The 18,594-nt window shown below is 44.5% G+C and overlaps 1 protein-coding gene across 4 annotated transcripts; it reads right to left on the bottom strand.

Moving 5' to 3' along the window:
• Positions 1-7,818, bottom strand: LOC136499003 (protein CCA1-like). 4 transcript variants are annotated; one of them, XM_066494701.1, is made up of 10 exons: positions 7,491-7,818; positions 7,291-7,386; positions 6,918-6,972; positions 6,309-6,337; positions 5,936-6,139; positions 5,755-5,866; positions 5,535-5,596; positions 2,146-2,367; positions 670-2,049; positions 1-580 (listed from the first exon to the last, which is right to left on the bottom strand). In XM_066494701.1, the coding sequence occupies exons 5-10, from the start codon at positions 6,053-6,055 to the stop codon at positions 236-238; spliced, it is 2,241 nt and encodes a 746-aa protein (XP_066350798.1). In that variant the 5' UTR covers positions 6,056-6,139; positions 6,309-6,337; positions 6,918-6,972; positions 7,291-7,386; positions 7,491-7,818; the 3' UTR covers positions 1-235. The 4 variants fall into 4 exon arrangements, with proteins under 4 accessions (XP_066350798.1, XP_066350799.1, XP_066350800.1 ...); XM_066494702.1 differs by lacking the exon at positions 6,918-6,972; XM_066494703.1 differs by lacking the exons at positions 5,755-5,866; positions 5,936-6,139; positions 6,309-6,337; ... (1 more) ...; positions 7,291-7,386; positions 7,491-7,818 and adding an exon at positions 4,466-4,525 and having other exon boundaries at positions 5,535-5,599.
• Positions 7,819-18,594: the final 10,776 nt, after the last annotated feature.

The following is an 18,594-nucleotide window of genomic DNA, read 5'->3' as shown; positions in this document are numbered from 1 at the left end:
TTTTGACCAAGAAGTTCAATAGTTGCTTAATGCTTAAATCAGAGTCTACGAGATAAGGTTTAAAAGCAGTCATGCGGGCTGCTTGCCAAGCACTAAAATACAGCACACAACAGATTGAGTTTAATGAAGCACTGCATTGCAAGGTCTGAAGTCCTATAGTAGCTTAGATGTAAATATAACTTTGACATAAACTTCATGGTAGAGGCAGGCCAACCGGTGGCCATGTAGAGATCGATTATGTGGATGCTTTGCTCTCCAGACGAATCCTCTTGGTACCAACCTCGTCGCTAGCCGGCACCCTATTCTCCTTCGCTTCCACAGAACATCTCTTGTATGGCTTGAAGCCTGTTCGGCGCGATTTCAGCTTCAGGTGCAACAAATCATTGGGAAAGGAAGCCCTTAGCTCATCCATTGTGTCGAGGTCATGATCAATGCTTGTGGCATTCTTGTTGAGGTCAACTGCCACTGTGGTAACTTCATCTTCCTCCTCGGGAACCTCCTTCGAGTCTTCTGCTTGTGGGGGAGAAAAGCTTTGCGGAAGCTTTTCTCTACTGAACAGCGCATCGAAAGCCAGACGACCCTGTCAACAAAAAAGTGAATTAGAAAGGCAATGCTGCATGCTGAAAGATTTGGACAGAGTGAATTAGCATATTGTTGGTAGATTACAACCTCTTCAGAAACTTCCTTCCATGAATCACTTGTGCTTCCACTGCTTCTAAATCTGCGGTGGTTAGTGTCACCAGCTGAAGAGTTGCTGCAGGAGGCTTGCTTTGCCTTCTCATTAGCATTGTCCTCCTTCTCAGGAACATTGTCTGCATCTACATCACTACTTGAAGGTGTGTTAGAACCGCATGAAGAGCGATCCTGCTTTTTCTTATTCCTGAATGCATCACTTGTATCAGCTCCTGTGGTTGGTGTGGCATCAGCATTCTGGACAGGAGATATCTTTAACTCTGTGTGGAGAGACACCTCGCCTTTTCCACTCCCATCAGACACTGAAGAAGCAGCAACTCTTAAACCTTCAAACTGTCCCTGTTTTCGAGCTTCTTGGCATTCCTTCTGTGCATTTTCAACTGGGCAATCTCTGTCTTTCTCTGAAGGTCGTGGAACATCAACTGTGGGAAAGGCAGCACTAGGAGCTGGTACAAATGGAAAAGCCATGGGTGGAGCGAAGAAAGGGAGAAGACCTTGTGTTGCCCACCATGCAGATGCTGCAGCAACTGTAGCTGCTTCAAGAGAAGCCATGCTTGGAGGAGAGCCTATGTTCCTTCCTTGAACACCATCTGCAGGGTTTTCTTGATTCGGATCGATAGGTGTGTTACCTTCAGCTGCTGGCCAGTATGATGCTGCGAGCCTGGCAGCTGCATGGATGGCAGGGTTTGACAACAAAGTGGAAACAAGCATGCTAGAGAAGGTGGATGACATGTTGACGAATGACCTGTAGATATCTTGGTTGCAGTTGCACTGCATCATTGGAGCAAAGGCAGCATAATTATGAGGAAAAGGCTGTGGTGTGGCACTGCTATCAAATTTTGGATCTGCAGAAAGCATTGGATGGATGCATGGGTTCATGCTTCCATTGATTCCCACTTGATCACTTGTTTGATCAGAATGAGTTCCTTCAGTTGCAGTGACCGGAATGCTAGCTGTCCCATTTCTCTCCGCTAGGGAGTGTGAAGCTCTTGCAGTTTGTTTGTCCACATATATTGTCTCCACAGACTTTGGCTTTAGCTTCATTTGTTGCATTGAGAGATCCAAATATTCCTCATGAGAATGTTCACATTTAGAGCTGATTTGGATACCATTAAACCTTTCCATTTCCTGATCACTGATCTCCTTTACATCCTCTTGTGTGCTGGGGTTAAGCGAATTATTTTCCATGATGGTCATATCTCGGATTTCTGTTTTACTTGCCTCGATTCCCCTGGGTGCACCATGATTTGAAGAGCTTTTGTTAACTGAAGAAAATGATGCTGATGGGGCATCACGGAAGAGATTAAGAACTTCCGAGCAACTTCCTTTTTCAGACAACTCCTTCCTTTGAAATTTCTGGATGCAAGTGAGTTTACAATTAAAGAAAATTAAAGAAACTTATACAGAGGATAACATGTGTTCCTAGGAAAGCAAAATACCAGGGAGAATTACCTGAAGAGATGCACCGCCTGCCATTTGTACATTTCCATTGCCCAAGGGCATATTTGGTTTTGTTGACTTGTCATTTGGAAGTTCTTTGGTTGGTGTCTCGGAGCTGAGACCACTTTTTCGAGGATATGGACTGTTAGGCTTTCTTTTAGGCCGTGGTGGAGGTATGTCAATGTCATGGGCTTGCCCCGGAGAAGTACCATTGTTCATAGCTTCCTTTTCCAGCTGCAATTTCCTAATTTGTTAGGTACAAGCATTGAAAATAAAATTACATGCTTGAAGGAGATAATTAAGGACTTGAAACTGTTGCCAGTGACTGGATTTTGTTAGTCTCTAAATATATATAAACTTACAAGGTAACAAAATAAGTCACTTTATACAGATTCCAGCCAATCAGAAACCAGTAGGATAATATACGAATCTCAGGGGAGGAAAGGTTAATGGCAATGGCACAGTTCTTTTCAGTTTGCACCAATTATAACTGGCTTATAGAAAAACAATGTTCAAAGCATGCAACATAAGTGGAATAGTTTAATGCCATTTAGCAAAGACATGAATTCACAGCTAAACCAAGGTTTTTTTCTTCAAGTTTGACATTTCCCCTGTCCCTTAGCTGAAACTTTCATATCATAGGTTATACCAAATTGGAAATTATGCTCGAAAGTTCAAGTTATGGAATCAGAAAAATGCAAAACTGCAGATATCAAACATGTGGAGAAAGAATTATCAACAAAAGGCTATTAGAAAACTTTAAAACAACTTAAGATGAGAAAATGCACTGTATTTTTGCTGATCTACAGACTAGCAAATGGCAGCTGGATGGAAAGGATCTCACTGGCTACAAGCTTGTCTGAGGACAATGCACAGAAATGACGGATGCTAGGTGGCACCTGGTTAATCTTACTCTTAACACATGACTCCAGAACCGTTTATCTCATTGAATGTAGAAAGAACAGATAATGAAAACAACAGAAGAAAGAAACTGTGCTTCATTTCTTCGTACCCAGAGAGGGGGGCTAGCTGCAGGCCTGCCAGCACGGAGTTTGTATGTTGGCGAGTGGCTCAATGACAAGGACAGAGGTAGGGTACAAAAATGTTTGAAACCTTCCCCTCCTACAGCACTACATTGCAGCACTTGCAGGATGAAACTAGGTGGTGAAGAACATGTGAATGAATGGAATAAAATACAGACAATGTACTGAAGTTCTATCTTTTACTGTTCATCTTTACTAATTGCCATGGAAGGGCCAAGAAAATCATAGCCAGTTTTTAAGCATCATTTGCTTTCTTTATGGACAACCTTCCATGAAAGTATAGCAATAATTACTCAAAACCTAGACCTAGACCTCACATAGGCAGCAGGTCAGGTAACACTCTTAGAAACTTTGGTGTGTGTAGGGGTTTGTAAGGGTTTCTTTTCCCTTTTTTTTCTTCTTAATATAATGATACACAGCTCTCCTGTGTGTTCCAGAAAAGAAACACTCCTGTTTCTCTTAAATGATCCTGACAGACAACAGAAAAAATCAAAATCAAATTTGACTGAAAAGGCACAGAGATTCTCTAATTGAAAAGTTTTTTTGGGCAGTTTTCCTTCACCATTAATTAAGTAAATAATGTTGATGGTTTTATGTGAAATCTTTGAAGTAAATTTATATGTCACAAATATTATCTCCTGGCCTCAGATTGCCATGGTGAGGTTCAGTTCGAACTTGGAATGTCAACCATGATGCCAATCATCATTGACCAAGCAGGAATGCAGCATAGGGCCTTTGAGATTACAGCTAGAGGAACCTTGTGGCATTTGGGTGGATTGAATTGATATTACCAGAAATATAACTGAGGGAAATCAAAAGCAATGAACTACCAGACCTCTGTGTGTCGGTTGCTTATTCCGAGTTTGCACAAATAAAAGTGAAATTTTGTTTTAAATTGGCTACCACTAAACCAGATCCACAAAGAAGCCCACTCATGGTGGGTTTCAGCCCACAAAAGTCAACCAGTAGCTTCAGAGCTATATGGCTGTGATTACTGACTACAGCGTTGGTTTAGAACAAATATAATGGTACATCTGAAATGTGATGGTTTGAGGAAGGCCTAGATATGAACTAGTTAATGCCCCAAACCATTATGACGTTCCAAAGTGTTGCTTTCACCTTTTAGGCTCTCAATATTGCGGCCTAAGGCCTTACGAATTCTAGATAGACCAAATGATTACTCTCCAAGAAAAATACAGTGACACACAGCTTTCCAGAAAAAAAATACATTAACATAGTGAATTAGTTACTGCTAGAAAGCCTGCTCCAAATTCCAACGTTTACTTCACCTGAGTGGAGGTTGAAGGATGGATTTTTTTCCCCACTCATCCATCTCTTCCCTGCTCCAACTACAAGTCAATTTGTAAAAAAAGGTAAAATGTTAAGCACCATATGTATCAATGAAGCTAAATTGTGTCACTAGTTACCCTTCCTCGAACACGCAGGAGAGTTGCGTATTGTTAAGTGTATATGAAGGCCCATCCTATAGACCCATATTACTAACCTTGCCATCCTTTCCCTTCCATGGAATTGGCAAAGATGCCATGGAGAGGGGAGCCAACATTTTTAACGGTTGTTCCATGGACACTCTTTTCAGGATTTGGCACCCCATCCCCATCCCCATCCCACTGACATGTGGGATCATCTATGCAATGAAAGTGAGCCAGGGTGGAAAATCATGAATTGCCAACGATATAAATGGTGAGCTCTTAAATTAACCCCATCACAGCCTAGCCCCTAAAAGGCCCAGGACAGACAGGTCGCCCAGCATAAAAAAAAAGGACAGAGGAAGGGGCAGTGTAGGGCATGAAAAGAAACTGGAATAGTTCTTCTTTGTTGCTCATATGATGTTATGTGTTTATTATTAAGTTGGTTTTTGTCTTCATCAAATCTAGCTTTCAAGCAATTTATTTGCAACTTAATATTTTTCATATACAATGTATAGTCTCAATTTAACAAGTTTTCATCCCATTATTGGTACTTCAGTCATTTTACACAAAATAGATGATTATAAGCTCGATGACAGCATGTATACATAAATAAATGAACCAGGTATAAGCAAATTCGTAGCATGTTTTTTTCAATTTCAATATGGATTTATTTAATCAGTTAATAAACAGAGCACTGAGCCACTGAGGTCAAACAAAGAAATCATGAATGGCTCATGCTCTTCAAACCCATCACTGTGGCACACATGTAAATAGAAAAATAATGAAGTAATGTAAAGACACTAAAAATCAGGAAATTAGCACAACAGCCATTCACATTGTCAGCAAATATAAAGTCAATGCAACTAGAATGCTAGGGCAACAGCACTGAACCAAACAAGGGCACTAGCCAATCAGATAGAGAAAGAACCTTGGTGAAGAACTTTTGTGCGTGACTTCTGATCTGCACGGCTGTCTTTGTCCCAACATGCTCTATGGAGCAATTCGGAAGCCAAACAAACAAAAGAAAAGTGCAATCAGTATCAATAAGCAAACTAAATCCACATGAATAAACCTCAGTGGTTACAGATTGATGAAGTCAGGAATAATAGCATAAAACTACTTGGATACAATCGCTATGGAGATTTTACCTTCTATACGCTGCCATGCTCTGCCATAAAGTTTCAAGGCTTCAAGGAACCGTTTGTGCTCAGCCTCTGTCCACCGCTCCCGCTGCTTTGTTATTGTGTATGGCTTTCTTACCTACAAACAACAGTGATAAAATGTTCCTTCTTTAGCACAAATCAACAACCACATTATAGAACAACTCACCTTTACCACCGTTTCCTCACCAAAGGAATTCACCTCCATCTCCAAATCCGGCAAAAATAAACAGAAACAGAAGGGAAATGTGCAACAGCTGTTCGCTTTGTCACTTGGAGTTGAGGTCATCAATAAACAAGAGAACTCCTCCTTCCATATCTCCAACCAAACGCTGGATCTGACGCAAGTAGTACCTCATCTCCTCCTAGACCTCTATATCACACCAGCACTCCCAATATTTCAATATTTCAAATTTGTGCTCCCAGACCCAAAAGAGCAGCCAAATTAGTGTTAAATTTACACGAGAAAACCTATAGAATCCACAACTCTAGTTGTGAATTGAACTGGGATCAGAATCTTCAAAAGGATCAATTCCACTCACCTACTTGAATTGATCCAATTGCCGTCACTCTGCATAAACACGTTAAGATAGAGCAACATCATTTAAATATTCATGTGCTTCCTTTGAAATGTAAATTACCGCTTGACTACATTTTTTAGAGTGTCTATACAACACCTCGGTGTTTTAGGGCTCCTAAAGCCCAATTTTTTCAGCCACCAAATTTAAGATCTATAGCTCATATCTTGTAGTAACAAAAATAAAAACAAAAAGTGAATGCAACTCTAGTATAAAGTAACTTAATTCCAATATAAACTGATTGTAACTGAAACAAAAAAAGTCAGGTTTTAGGAAGCCTTAAAAAACACCATAGAAGCCATAGAACCCAATTCTCCCAATCAACCAGGAACCAATATCAGAGACTCATATCTGCAAGAAACACATAGCTCGCATGTCCAGAAATTTGACTTATGCTGATTTGTTGAGAGAGGAAAACAATGTTCGTTGGCTGAAAAGTACGGCTGAAGTAGTTCAAGCGAACAGGAAAGCAACGTCACTCAGCAGCAGGAACAGTAACACAAACATCCATTTGACGTCCTAAAGCACAACGCTGAAATAATATCTTGCTAGCCTCACCAAGGAAACACTCACCCCCGTGGAAGTTACCAAGCACACACCGCGACGAACAAATCCCAACCGCCGTCCTCTGCAAAAGAAACACAGGGAGAAGCGGCATAGCTCATTAACAACTACTGTACGTCAACTACTGTACGTTACCACTCATCAGATTCTCAAATTGCACAACCAGAGATCATGATCCATTCCACTGCTAAATTAAGCAGAAAACACGTAGCCCAGGAAGAATAAAGTGAAAATAAGGGGAATCGCCATCTGATTGCAATCACAAAGACATTTTGAAAAGTGATTTTCTGCAGGGCCAAAAAAAAAGTGCTAGTAATCCGGGCATGTCGCGTGGACTAGAAACAGAGGTCCGTGAATTTTAGCTAGGGAGAAGCAGCAGTACCTCAGCAGACGCAGTCCAATCGAAATCGAACCCAACGCAACCTCGGTCCGCGCCGCCTCGCTCCCCCGTCCGTCCACCCTTCCCACGCACGGGCACCTGCACCAACCAGCGCACCCATTCGATCGAGCGTCAGCTCATTCATCACAGGGAACGCCACGAAGCCGCAGCGCACAACGAAGGCCCGATTAATTCCCACCCACCTCAAGCGACCGCCACGGCGGGCATCACCGGCCGCGCCAGCGCCGCCGCAGCAGTGGCATCCGCGCGGCCCTCCCGCTCCCCGGTTCCCTCTCCGCCGCCGCCACAACCACCACCACCACCACTCCTCCTCCACAAGCTTATCGGTCGATCGGCTGGCTGCCGGGGATCTAGCTGGACTACGGAAGCAAAGCAAGCAGGCAGGCAGGGTGGATGCAAGAGGAGGCGGAGGAAGATGAATGAATGAGAAGAAGGCTCTCGGCTCTCGCGACTTCAGAGGTGCTTTGCTGTTCGCTGTCTGCGTGTGCTGCTGTATGCTGTGCGCCGCGCGGGCCGCGGAGGGGAGGGGCTGTGGCCTCCTAGTCCTGTGAGGGTCGCCATCGCGGCGAGCGCCGCGAGAAATCTCAGCCACTATCTTTTCTTGTGGATTTCTCGCGCTCCGGCCCCCGAAATCTTGCGAGCGCGCCCTCCAGCATCCTCGGAATTGCAGCGTCGACCGAGAATAGTTTATGCAGAGGAATGTGCTGCGGTCTGCTGCTGGCTGACTCAGTGACTCTTCTCCGTCTGTCTGTGTCTCGCCCTAACGCTCATCCTGCTGCTCAGCTTTTTGAAAAGTACGTGTAGAAGTGAGTACTTATTGTGTTCAGGGCCACTCTGAATAGATAATTACTCACTTCTTTTCAAAGTATAAGTTATTTAAGTTTTTTTTAGAGTCAAGACATCTCAAGTTTAAATAAAATTATAAAGATTTATGACATTAAATAGATATATTATAAAAATATAATTAATAAATAATCTAATGATCCTTATGGGGTATTATAAATGTTTTTATTTTATTATATAAATATGGTCGAACTTGAGATGCTTTGACTCTTCGAAAAACTGAAATGACTTATAATTTGAGATGGATGTAGTACAAATATACGATTCATCACAGAGTTTTGAGGGTCCAAATACGATAGCCCATCATGTTTACGAAGAATGGACTATTTAGGTACTCATACGTTGAGCATTTAAGTTTAAAATCTTATACCACTTTATTTTGTTTTTTGGCTTGTCCGATTTGTGTAGGGATCCAGATTCTCTTAAAAACTTTTTAAAATTAGATTTTCTCTATAAACGTTTCTCTACTAAATTAGAATCACTTTATGGAACTGTTTGGCTAACTCGCTGGAATTTTTAAACTAGAACAAAGAGAAATAATGTTTTGGATATTTCTTTGGACTAGTATAAAAATGAAAATCAGTTGCAAGTGATTCTTCCTAAAACGTTTCTCTCTTTATATCGTTTTGGCAACGTTTCTATTGATTCGAACGAGAATGTAAAATGTTTCTTGCTTGTGGCCTTTCATGTTATCCACTTGAAGAATGTATTCGTTATGTTAATATATTTTAAGTGAAGTTGCTACAGGATGAAACTTTGACTATTATTTATTTATTTTATTTTTTTGTCCAAACACTAGAGACACATAAATCCATATTTGGTCGTTACTATAGATAACAAACACAAAATGATTCATGGAATGTTTGAAGAGGCATTCTAATATCATTTCATTCACGGTTTTTTTTGCAAGACCCAGTTACCGACGCAGACGCTCACATATACGAGTGCACACTCAACAGTATGAACGCACACGCTAACCCTATAAGCACCTCCGAAAAACTGAGTTGGACCAGCTAATCTCGAGATTGACGAAGTCACCACAGATATCTCGAGATTGACGAAGTCACCACAGACGTCTCGCTGTCGACGGACACATCACCTAACACTGAAAGAATAGCGCCGTTAAATCTTAAAATAAATTTAGTAAAATACGAGCACCCGTGTCATGTGAGGGACTTGAACCTGGATGGACAGGTTCCACAACAAGGAACCCAACCAGCTGAGCTATGCTCAGTTCGCCCACGGGTTTGAATACGTCATCTGCACGTAAGGACTATATCCTTTTGTGCCCTAGAATATACGCAATAGTGGCATATGTTTGTTGCATAACGCATATTAGAACAATATTTCTATATTTTTTAGATTTAAGTAGGTGTGTTGGTTGCTAAATAAACATCAGAACATATGTAATAAGAATAAGAATATTTGTATGGAAAAGATGTTGGACATAGTTGAAGTTCTTCGATCTATCTAACATAAGTAAAAATACAAATTATTTTCTCTTCAAACTAGAAGAAGCTAACTAATATTTTTATTTCCTTTTCGAAGCATTTCCCTCTCAAGAATAAATAGACATTAAACAGCCGACACCAATTTACCAGACTGTTCTCTGAACAGTGAAGTCCACAGCCAGGAAACCTCCACGGTAGCCACACGCAAATCTAGACTTCTGCAGGGACCCTCCCACAAAACCCAAAAGGTCACTATGAATAATTTGCGGTTGGGAATGCCCGAAGTGGCCTGCGCCCCCCCTCCGCGCGGGGCCCACCTGGCGGCCAACTGGCGGCGATCTACTGGCTCCCCTTGCGCTTTTTCCAGGGCACCCGCGAACCTGTGGCCGCCGTGACCCCTCCCCCGCGACGCGATCCGCGCCGTCCGTTTAGCCCGCGCTAGCGCTCCGTGAACCGTCCGATCCCCGCGCGGGAACTCGTGGCCAGCGTCGCGCGGGGCGCGCGGACGGCGGCGATGCGCGCTCCGTCACATCGTACGGCTTCCGAAGGGTGGCGCGGGCCGAGGTCGCGTGTGCGGGTGTAAAGGATGCTGAAGCCTGTGGCGGAAAAGCGCATCAGGGGGTGGGCCCCCCGCGGGCTGCGCCATTGAGATTGCTAGACGCATGGGAGGCGGGGGAGTACGTGGGGCCCGCGGGTTGAACTGGTGGCTTATCTTCATGGTGCCCGGTAGGACGTGACGTGGCGGGACGCTTTCTTTATTCGCGGTCACGGCGACGCGAACTCAGCACAGGCAGGGGCGTAGCTAAACAAATTCAGAATGTGCTTTTAACTTGGGTGTATATAAATTTTTTATCGTATGAATGCCTACTTTTTTTTTAACTTGGGAGTATAGATTTGCATCGACCTTAACAAATTAAGGCCGGCTTGCCTCAGCCCGAACCCTCTGGGTTTTGCCCCTACAACCCTCCCCCTCTACGAACCTTCAGCGGACAGGGCTTGGGCACAACTCTCGCTGCTCAAATTTTTTTTCTGGGTCTAAGCCTAACCTGAAATATTTATTTTAGACCCACCAAAAAAATAGGACCGACTCGTCCAATGGAATGGTCATGGATAGGATTATTTCGGGTTCAACCCAGCCCGGCCCGCAAAATGCTCAGGCCTACTCTTAGCACAGCAGCACACCAACGCAGATGACAAGCTTCGATTGCTGGGGCAATTGCTAGTACTATTGGGATAGGGCATCAAAATAAGATACGGATAAAGTAAATAATTGTTCTTGATGAATTGACTAACATCCAAATTATAAGATGTCTCGGCTTTTCTAGATACATAACTTTTGCTATACACTATGTCTAGATGCATGCATAGTAAAAACAATACATTAAAAAAGCCAAACCTTCTTATAATTTGAAATGGAGGGAATACATAATAGTGGACTTAGAGGCTGTCTCATAGAGCTTCACAAATTAATTTTATGAGTTCAAAGAGAAGGGGTGAGAAAACGATATCATTGATTCACGAGGCGAACACCTTGTGAGCAAAAGTTTAGGACTACAAAAAGTGTGTTTGACCTGAGAAATGGAGTTGGACGTGACAGGACATCTTTTTTTATGGTGTTTGGTTAGAGAATAGGAGGGATGAGGTCATCCCCAATAGGGAATATCCCTGTGAGTTTTGGGACATCCTTGCCTAGAAACATGCGGACGAGTTCATCCCTGTCAATGCCACTTTTGTTGTCTACCACGTCTCGTCTTCCTACAGGCGGACGGTGCGGGACGGGCACAACCGGACTAGGATGGAGGCCATGGTGGCGTGTATTCGAGTGGGAAGTGAGGCGGAGTACTGTGGATGGGCTTATTGGGCCAGGCAGGGCAGTGTGACAGAACCGCTTAATCTAATGTCTTCCAGGAGTGCTCGTCTTCAATTAGACACTAAACACTCAAAGGAGAACACCAAATTACACGGTCCCGTCGGGCACACCCCAGGGGAGAACCCGAAGATCCACATTTTTGCCATCAGGATCACAAATGAGAGAATAAAGCTTAGATCATTCTTAACCATTTCTTACATCACTTTGCATTTAACATCATAGTACAATATTTATCATTTATAATAGCAGAATATGAACATATTATCTGAGTTATAAACAATTTAATTGAACAGCGAAATATAACAAGTGATCCGAATTACAGCGGAAATAAATATTTAACATGACATGATGAAGTATTGATATATAAACTACGACAACAGATTATGAAACTTTCATTTATAAAAGTATTTGGTGAGAGTTGTAAATAAAAACTAAGATTGCAGCGTAAAGGAATCCTCGCTAAGTCCACCAGGAGGTATCCACATACAAGGGTCAGCTCTAGCATCCACTTGTCACCTGCAACAGGGGGAATAAAACCCTGAGTACTCAATTGTACTCAGCAAGACTTACTCGACAGGAAGAAAGAAAAGACTCCAAGGATATGTATGGCTATCTGGCTTATGGGCTTATTGCATTTACAGGAAGCATTACTAAGCGTGCGTTCTTATATTCGATTTTTATTAATAGCCGCATTGGTTCATTAACTAACCATTCTATGTAAGCACATGTACTACTTTTCAAACAAGTGGTAAGCAATAAGATTTCCTTTTATTTCTATTTTCCATCTTTCAGTTCTTACTACGGTGTTAGGCATAAAACAGCCGTACCGGATCGCCCGGCGATTCGTGAATCAATGCTCCCAGCTGGGTACCCCGAAAACACACGCCCCGCTTATACCCAAGGCACAAGCAGGACCAACCCATCACTCTCCTGTCCTGGGGTCCTAGGTCTCCGTTCAAACTAGGATTCCAAGCCCGCACACCTGAGTCTCGGACTCAATGTGGTGCAAGGACCTCCTCCACAAAAAAGAAACCCTGACAGTCGGTCCAGAAAGAGCCAGAACCCACCACAAGAGAGCAACAAGTCTTCCAAGCGTCCATACCCAAGTATGTGCTCAGGATAATAAGTCTATGACTTGCCTCGATGGCTTATGCAACGACCAGTCCTTAATCGACACAAACAGGGAAAACAGTGTAACTAAGCTATGCCCCGCGTCCACGGCGACACAATCTCTTACACCCACCAATACCCAAACCATATCCCTGCCCGATCACCAATTTCCTTTCCGCCATTTATATTTTTCAAGTGATAATAATACAGTAATATATTTCCTATCTCTCGTGAGTGACCGACAATAACTCGACTTCTATCGGAGTCCTGTAGCATAGCAATCTACATAATCCTGTCATACTAGTAAGACTTCTACCGGAGTCCTGTAGCATAGCAATCTACACACACAAGTGGGTTTCATTCAACTCCTTAAAACTTAATGCACAAATATAATTTAAACTGCAGAAAAGTAGGAGTTATGCACCGGGGCTTGTCTGGGTAAGATATATATTAAAAAGTTAGTGTCTGCATCGTCAGATCATCCACCATCATCTGAATAGAAAGCCCATTGCATCATCTCCTGGAGAGAATACCATTTGCAGATTCCCAATCATCCTTCAATTGATCCGTTGATCCATCATCGTACCTATATGATATGTATTGATGCAAATGCATAGACGTAATTAATCAACGATAGCCGAATGCTTAGAAACTCGATCACGCCTCATAAGCTAATGAGATAGCTCTAACACTGGTCTACGTATCCATGTTGTCAAATAGGGCGTTATTTCTCAATAATTATTTTAGTTATATAAACCCAAGGTGTTTCTTTATTTCACTCTATCAATTTAATCTTTATTCGAAATAGGGCATCATTATTTATCTAGCAACTAATTATTCTGAAGCTACAAAAATTACAGTGAGTACCTAATATTGCTAGGAGCCTACTGTACAAATTTTAGATTCAACAATATTACCAATTTATCATGGAAATTCCTACAAGTTTATATTTTACAATATTAAGTACCTTAAATTAATTATATAGCTTCCAAAAATATTATCCAACTATGTGAATAAAATATACTAGTTAGGTAGATCATGATTTTAGGAGAGTAAAAAAATTGTTTTCATAATTTATGGATTCCTATACCATCTTATATTGATTTTACAAGTTTCAGTCATTTTAAACAAAAACTAGAAAAGAGATAGGCACTTGGGCCAGCCTCGGCCAGTGCGGCCCATGCGGGCGGCCAAGAGGCCTAGACACCCGTAGCCAAGCCGGCTAGGCAGGCGGCCCACCGGCGCTCACGCGGGTAGCGACCCATGGCCGGCTGCAGCCCACGCGGCCAAGGCCCAGAGGGCGGGGCGCGCGCACAGCGCAGCGCCCTAGGCGCGGCGGCCAGCGGCCCAGCAACGTCGAGCGTGACCCAACGCGGGGACGGGGGCGCAAGTGGCCCAGTGAGGCGCGGCCACAGCACGGGCGGCCCAGACACGGCAGCCAGCGGCAGGCTGGCCCGACAAACCGGCCCAAGGGGACGAATCCAGCGACAGCGGCACAAAATTGCAAAAGGCCCCTGTACTTACTCTAAATCCACTAAGACCCTAATGGTAAACCTATGAGTCTAGCGCTTTTACAAAAAGAACACTGTAAAAGATGCTATTTACACTTAAGTCCATTTCTACCTTTCCATCATCCTCAAAGCAGAGCACGGAGTAGAGGAGCTCCGCCCGGCGACCAATTCCAGCCGGGAAGGCACGGCGGCGGTGGGAGTTGCACGGGAACCCACCGGTGAGCTGCACGGGGACCCGCGCGGTGTCGGGCTTGCCATGGCAAGACCCAAGCCAGCCCCCCGGTAGCCCGCGCCGCGCGAGCCATGGCGGCGGCACGACGCTGCAGCGGCGCCAACCAGGCGGGCGGCTATGGCTCCGGCGACGCAGCGAGGCTACGCGGTGGAAACGGCGTAGGCACGGCTGGGATGTCCACGGGGTGGTGCGGCACGCTCACGCGTGCCCGAGGTGCGCCATGGGCGGCGGCGGGGATGTCGGCGCATGAGCACAGGAGGAACGACGTTGCGAGGTGGAGCAGCGCGAGTCCACGCAGCGGTGGCACGCACCGAGGCAAAGTCGCTCTGTGACGTTTGGCTGGCCATGGCGGCTGTGGTGATGGTGGGCGCACGCTAGCGAAGGAGGCAGGGGCAAAACGGCTCGGCAGCGGGCACTTTGGAGCGCGGTAGTAGCAGCTAGGCTTCAGCGGCAGATGAAAAGGGAGGGAGGGAAAAGCAAGGACGGTGACCCGGCGACGGCAACGCTGCAGACACGGCACGCTACGCAGGGAAGAAAAGAAGGCAGCGCTGCGGAGCGGGAGCAGCAGCAGCAACACGGAGGTGACCCGGTCTAACCTTGTCTACGCGTTGTGACTGAACACCAGAAGCACACATGCTGGCTCAGGCACGTCAGTTGCTCAGCTCGAAAGAGCAAATCAGAGACAAACGCAGACAGGGGGCAGCAGAGGCATCTGGACGGTGCTGACATGAATGACCGCGAACAGTGTCGAGCAGAGCAGGCAACAGTACGTTCAATCATGGAGCTCGTTTCTGGCACTTTGCTTTAGAGTTATCGTCGTAACATATATTTGATTTACACAAATTGCAACGTCTAGGCACAGGAGCTCGTTTACTAATTTACACAAATTGCAACGTCTAGGCACAGAAAATTTTTTATCAAAACTCGAATTTAAATTTGATTCAAAAGCTATATATGTGTATATCGTGCTATTTATTAATTGATTTTATTTTATTTATAGAGGTTGTTTTTCCTGCTTAAGCTAATAGAACAAACCGTTCGCTATTTATTTGCCAGGATTATCGTTCGACACTCCTAAATATTTTTACACACTGAAATTTAACCTGGACGTTGATTCGAGCCCACAAAACTGGGCCGCATAGGATTTGCTTATCGCATCAAGTACGTTTTAAATCGAAAATCCAAAAAACCCGTTTTTGAAATTTTTTACTTAGATCTAAATCGTGGTGCTAAACGAGTACAGACAGAGCTAACGTTGAGCTCATCCATGACGCGCGTGAGGTTGTCACCATCATAGAGCTAGAGACAATCGGCTTGTTCGGGAGGCCGTAAACGACCGTGGATTATTTACTGCTGGCTGGTTTGGTGTGAGAGAAAAACACTGTTCCCGGCTAGAAATTTACGATCGTTTACGAGCAAGCGAACAGGCTGAATCATCGCAAGCGCGCGTACAGAGCCTCGGTGGGCCCATGAGATGGTGCCATCTGCGAGGTTGGTGCACTGGAGTGAGCGAGGAGTACATCGTGGGTCGGGAACATGTGTGTAGTATGGATGGAAGGGAATTAACGATAGTTGATGAAAAAGAAAGTTCATCCATCCTCTTCCTCCCATCTATCCCACCAAATGCAAAACAGCAACGTTCTCATCGCTCAACCAAACAAAGGTATGAGATCATCCTATCTCAATTAACTTGGACGACTCTGTCCCCTCCCTCTTTATCCGTAAATCAAACGTAACCTAATACAACTCTTTAACAACTGTACAAAGTTGTTGTCATGCACCTCGCAATTTCCCCCGTTTATGGCATAAACTATTAAGGATCATGGAATTACTATTTTTTACAAAGTTGATGTTGTCATGTACATCACAAAAATTCCCTGTTTACTACATAAACTATTAAGGATTATGGAATTACTTTTTTTTAGAAAAGGGAAATTCCATTCAAGAGATACCATCCATTATTACAGTTGTAGCCTTTAGTTATTCTAACAAGCTCACTAAAAGTAACAAGGAAAAGGAGAACGGCATAACAAAGTACAAATGACACACTAAGCCTATTAAAGATAATAATACATGATTTATTGGCAAAGGTTTGTATTGCCGCAGTCTCCAGTATTTGACAAACCCATTTCATAATCGGCAGTGCTAGCGTCCAGACGTCTAGACGGACGCCCGTGTCCAGACGGCCACGCTACACTTGGTTACCCCGCGTGTGCTTGCACTCCACGCACGCGCTCGAGCCAGCACGCCCCCCACCCGCGCCCACCCCAAACGTCGCCCGCGCCCCCAGACCGCGCGTGGGGACAGCTCGTGCCTTCTCTACTTTTCGCGCGCATTGTAATATGTGCAAGACTCGATCTACTTTTACAACATATAGATGGAACACTTACAATATACGTCTGAAATAGCTAAAATATTTGCGACATACGTTTGAAACACTTTCAAAACACCAGAAAAACTTTAAAGCACATGTGTAGCCATTGCAAACATATGCAAACATCAAGACAAAACACTTGCAACATAAGTATGAAAGCACCTGAAACACGTGCATATATATGCAAACTCCCGATCTAGTTTTGTAACATGCAAATCAAAACACTTACAACATACGTCTGAAATAGATGAAACATTTGTGACATACACTTGAAACATACGTGTATAGCCATTGCAACATGTGCAACATCGCGATCTTCTTTTGCAACATCGATATAAAACACTTGCAACATACCTTTGAAGCATCTGAAACACTTAAACACACACTTGCAACATGTGCTTTCAACACAATGTCACCTTACTATTTGGGCGAACGGAGGCTCGCCATTGCAGAGCTCAACGCCGCGTAGAAGTTGGCTGCGGCGCATGGAGCTCTTGGCGACGCAGAGGTTGCCGGTGCGATAGCAGGGCAGCGTCACACAAAGCTCCTCCCCTCGCTTGCTTGCTGGAGGATCAGTCGTGGAGACTCGCCAGCTCGGTGGAACGACCACGATGGGCGGATGGCGTGGTGCGGGGAGAATAAGGAAGCGAGACGAGTAATAGGAGCTGGGTAGACGCGGGCATGCGGTAGCAAGCATCATTGCCGGAGGCGAGACCACGCGGGAGGCCTCTGAGTACGGGTCTGGACGCGAGAGGCTAGGAGCTAGCCTATGACTGCAAGGCTATGAGGGAGGAGCGGTGTGCAATGGAGACAAGACCACGTGTGACATTTGCCATAGGCAAGTTGCTTAGGCCGGTTCGCAGGCCTAGCAAGCAAGCATCCGACGTCCACACGCTCTGACCCAAGAATTACCGTTTCATAATGGGCCCGTTGTCCCATTTTGATATGTAGACTAGAAACATGTTCAATAGTAATCCCACAAATTAAGTAACATAAGAGGTGTTGGTTTGAGATGAATTTAAACCATTGCAGTTGCGGGAAACTGGCATAGTGCATACACCGAATACCCTAATAAACACATGAGTTGTTGCACGAGTCAACTCATAACTAGACCATTATTATATGATGAGTTGCTTAATTGTCTCAAGATCATGGAGCATACGCATAGTAGCTGTATATAAGACAACACGAACGTATATTTGGCCTAAGCCCGTCCAAGATGAGTGTATATACTTGTAGAAAAATTTGCTGATGTCAAGAAAAAAAAGGAACTGAATGCAACCGTTTCCCAGTTCTGTAGGAAAATTGATTGATGATAATAATAATAACAAAAAAGGAACTGCGACGACGACGACTGTTCCCCTAAAAGAACGTACGACCTTGTGGTTAGCGTGAGTTGATGACTGTTCCCCTGGTGCTGTGTCGTCCAAGTGTAGGACACCGCCGTGGCCCGAGGGTAGCAGCAGCTGGTGCTGCCTTTTGGGAGTTTGTGGTCCATCATCTTCGCATTTCCGTTCTCTTCTCCTTCTCGTTGAAACGTCAAAGCCTCAGAGGCGACACACAAGCTAGCTAGGTGCAACAGGCACCTTCTACGCCCTAATCCACCTTGTTCGCTTGATCGTTTACGTGGCTTATAAGTTGGCTGATGCTGTTTTTGTCGTGAAAGAAAAACACGGTAAGCATGGCTCAGGGCAATCATCTTTAACTCGGCTTGTCGGATGGAAGGGGACGGGGAACACGATTCTCTCTCTCCCACGGCCCAAGCAAATTGGAACGAGGAAACGAGGAGGCCAGCACCGTGGGGAGGACCCGATTGCAGCCCGGACTGCTCGCTCGCTGAGCCTCCGGGAAAAGGACGCCGAGAGGCCATGTGCCTCCCTCTTGGGCCACGCATT

The sequence above is a fragment of the Miscanthus floridulus genome, chromosome 13, assembly GCF_019320115.1.
Source record: "Miscanthus floridulus cultivar M001 chromosome 13, ASM1932011v1, whole genome shotgun sequence".
In the NCBI taxonomy this organism is placed as follows: domain Eukaryota; kingdom Viridiplantae; phylum Streptophyta; class Magnoliopsida; order Poales; family Poaceae; genus Miscanthus; species Miscanthus floridulus.
Note: the sequence above shows the minus strand (reverse complement) of the source record. Positions and strands in the feature narration are given on the sequence as shown.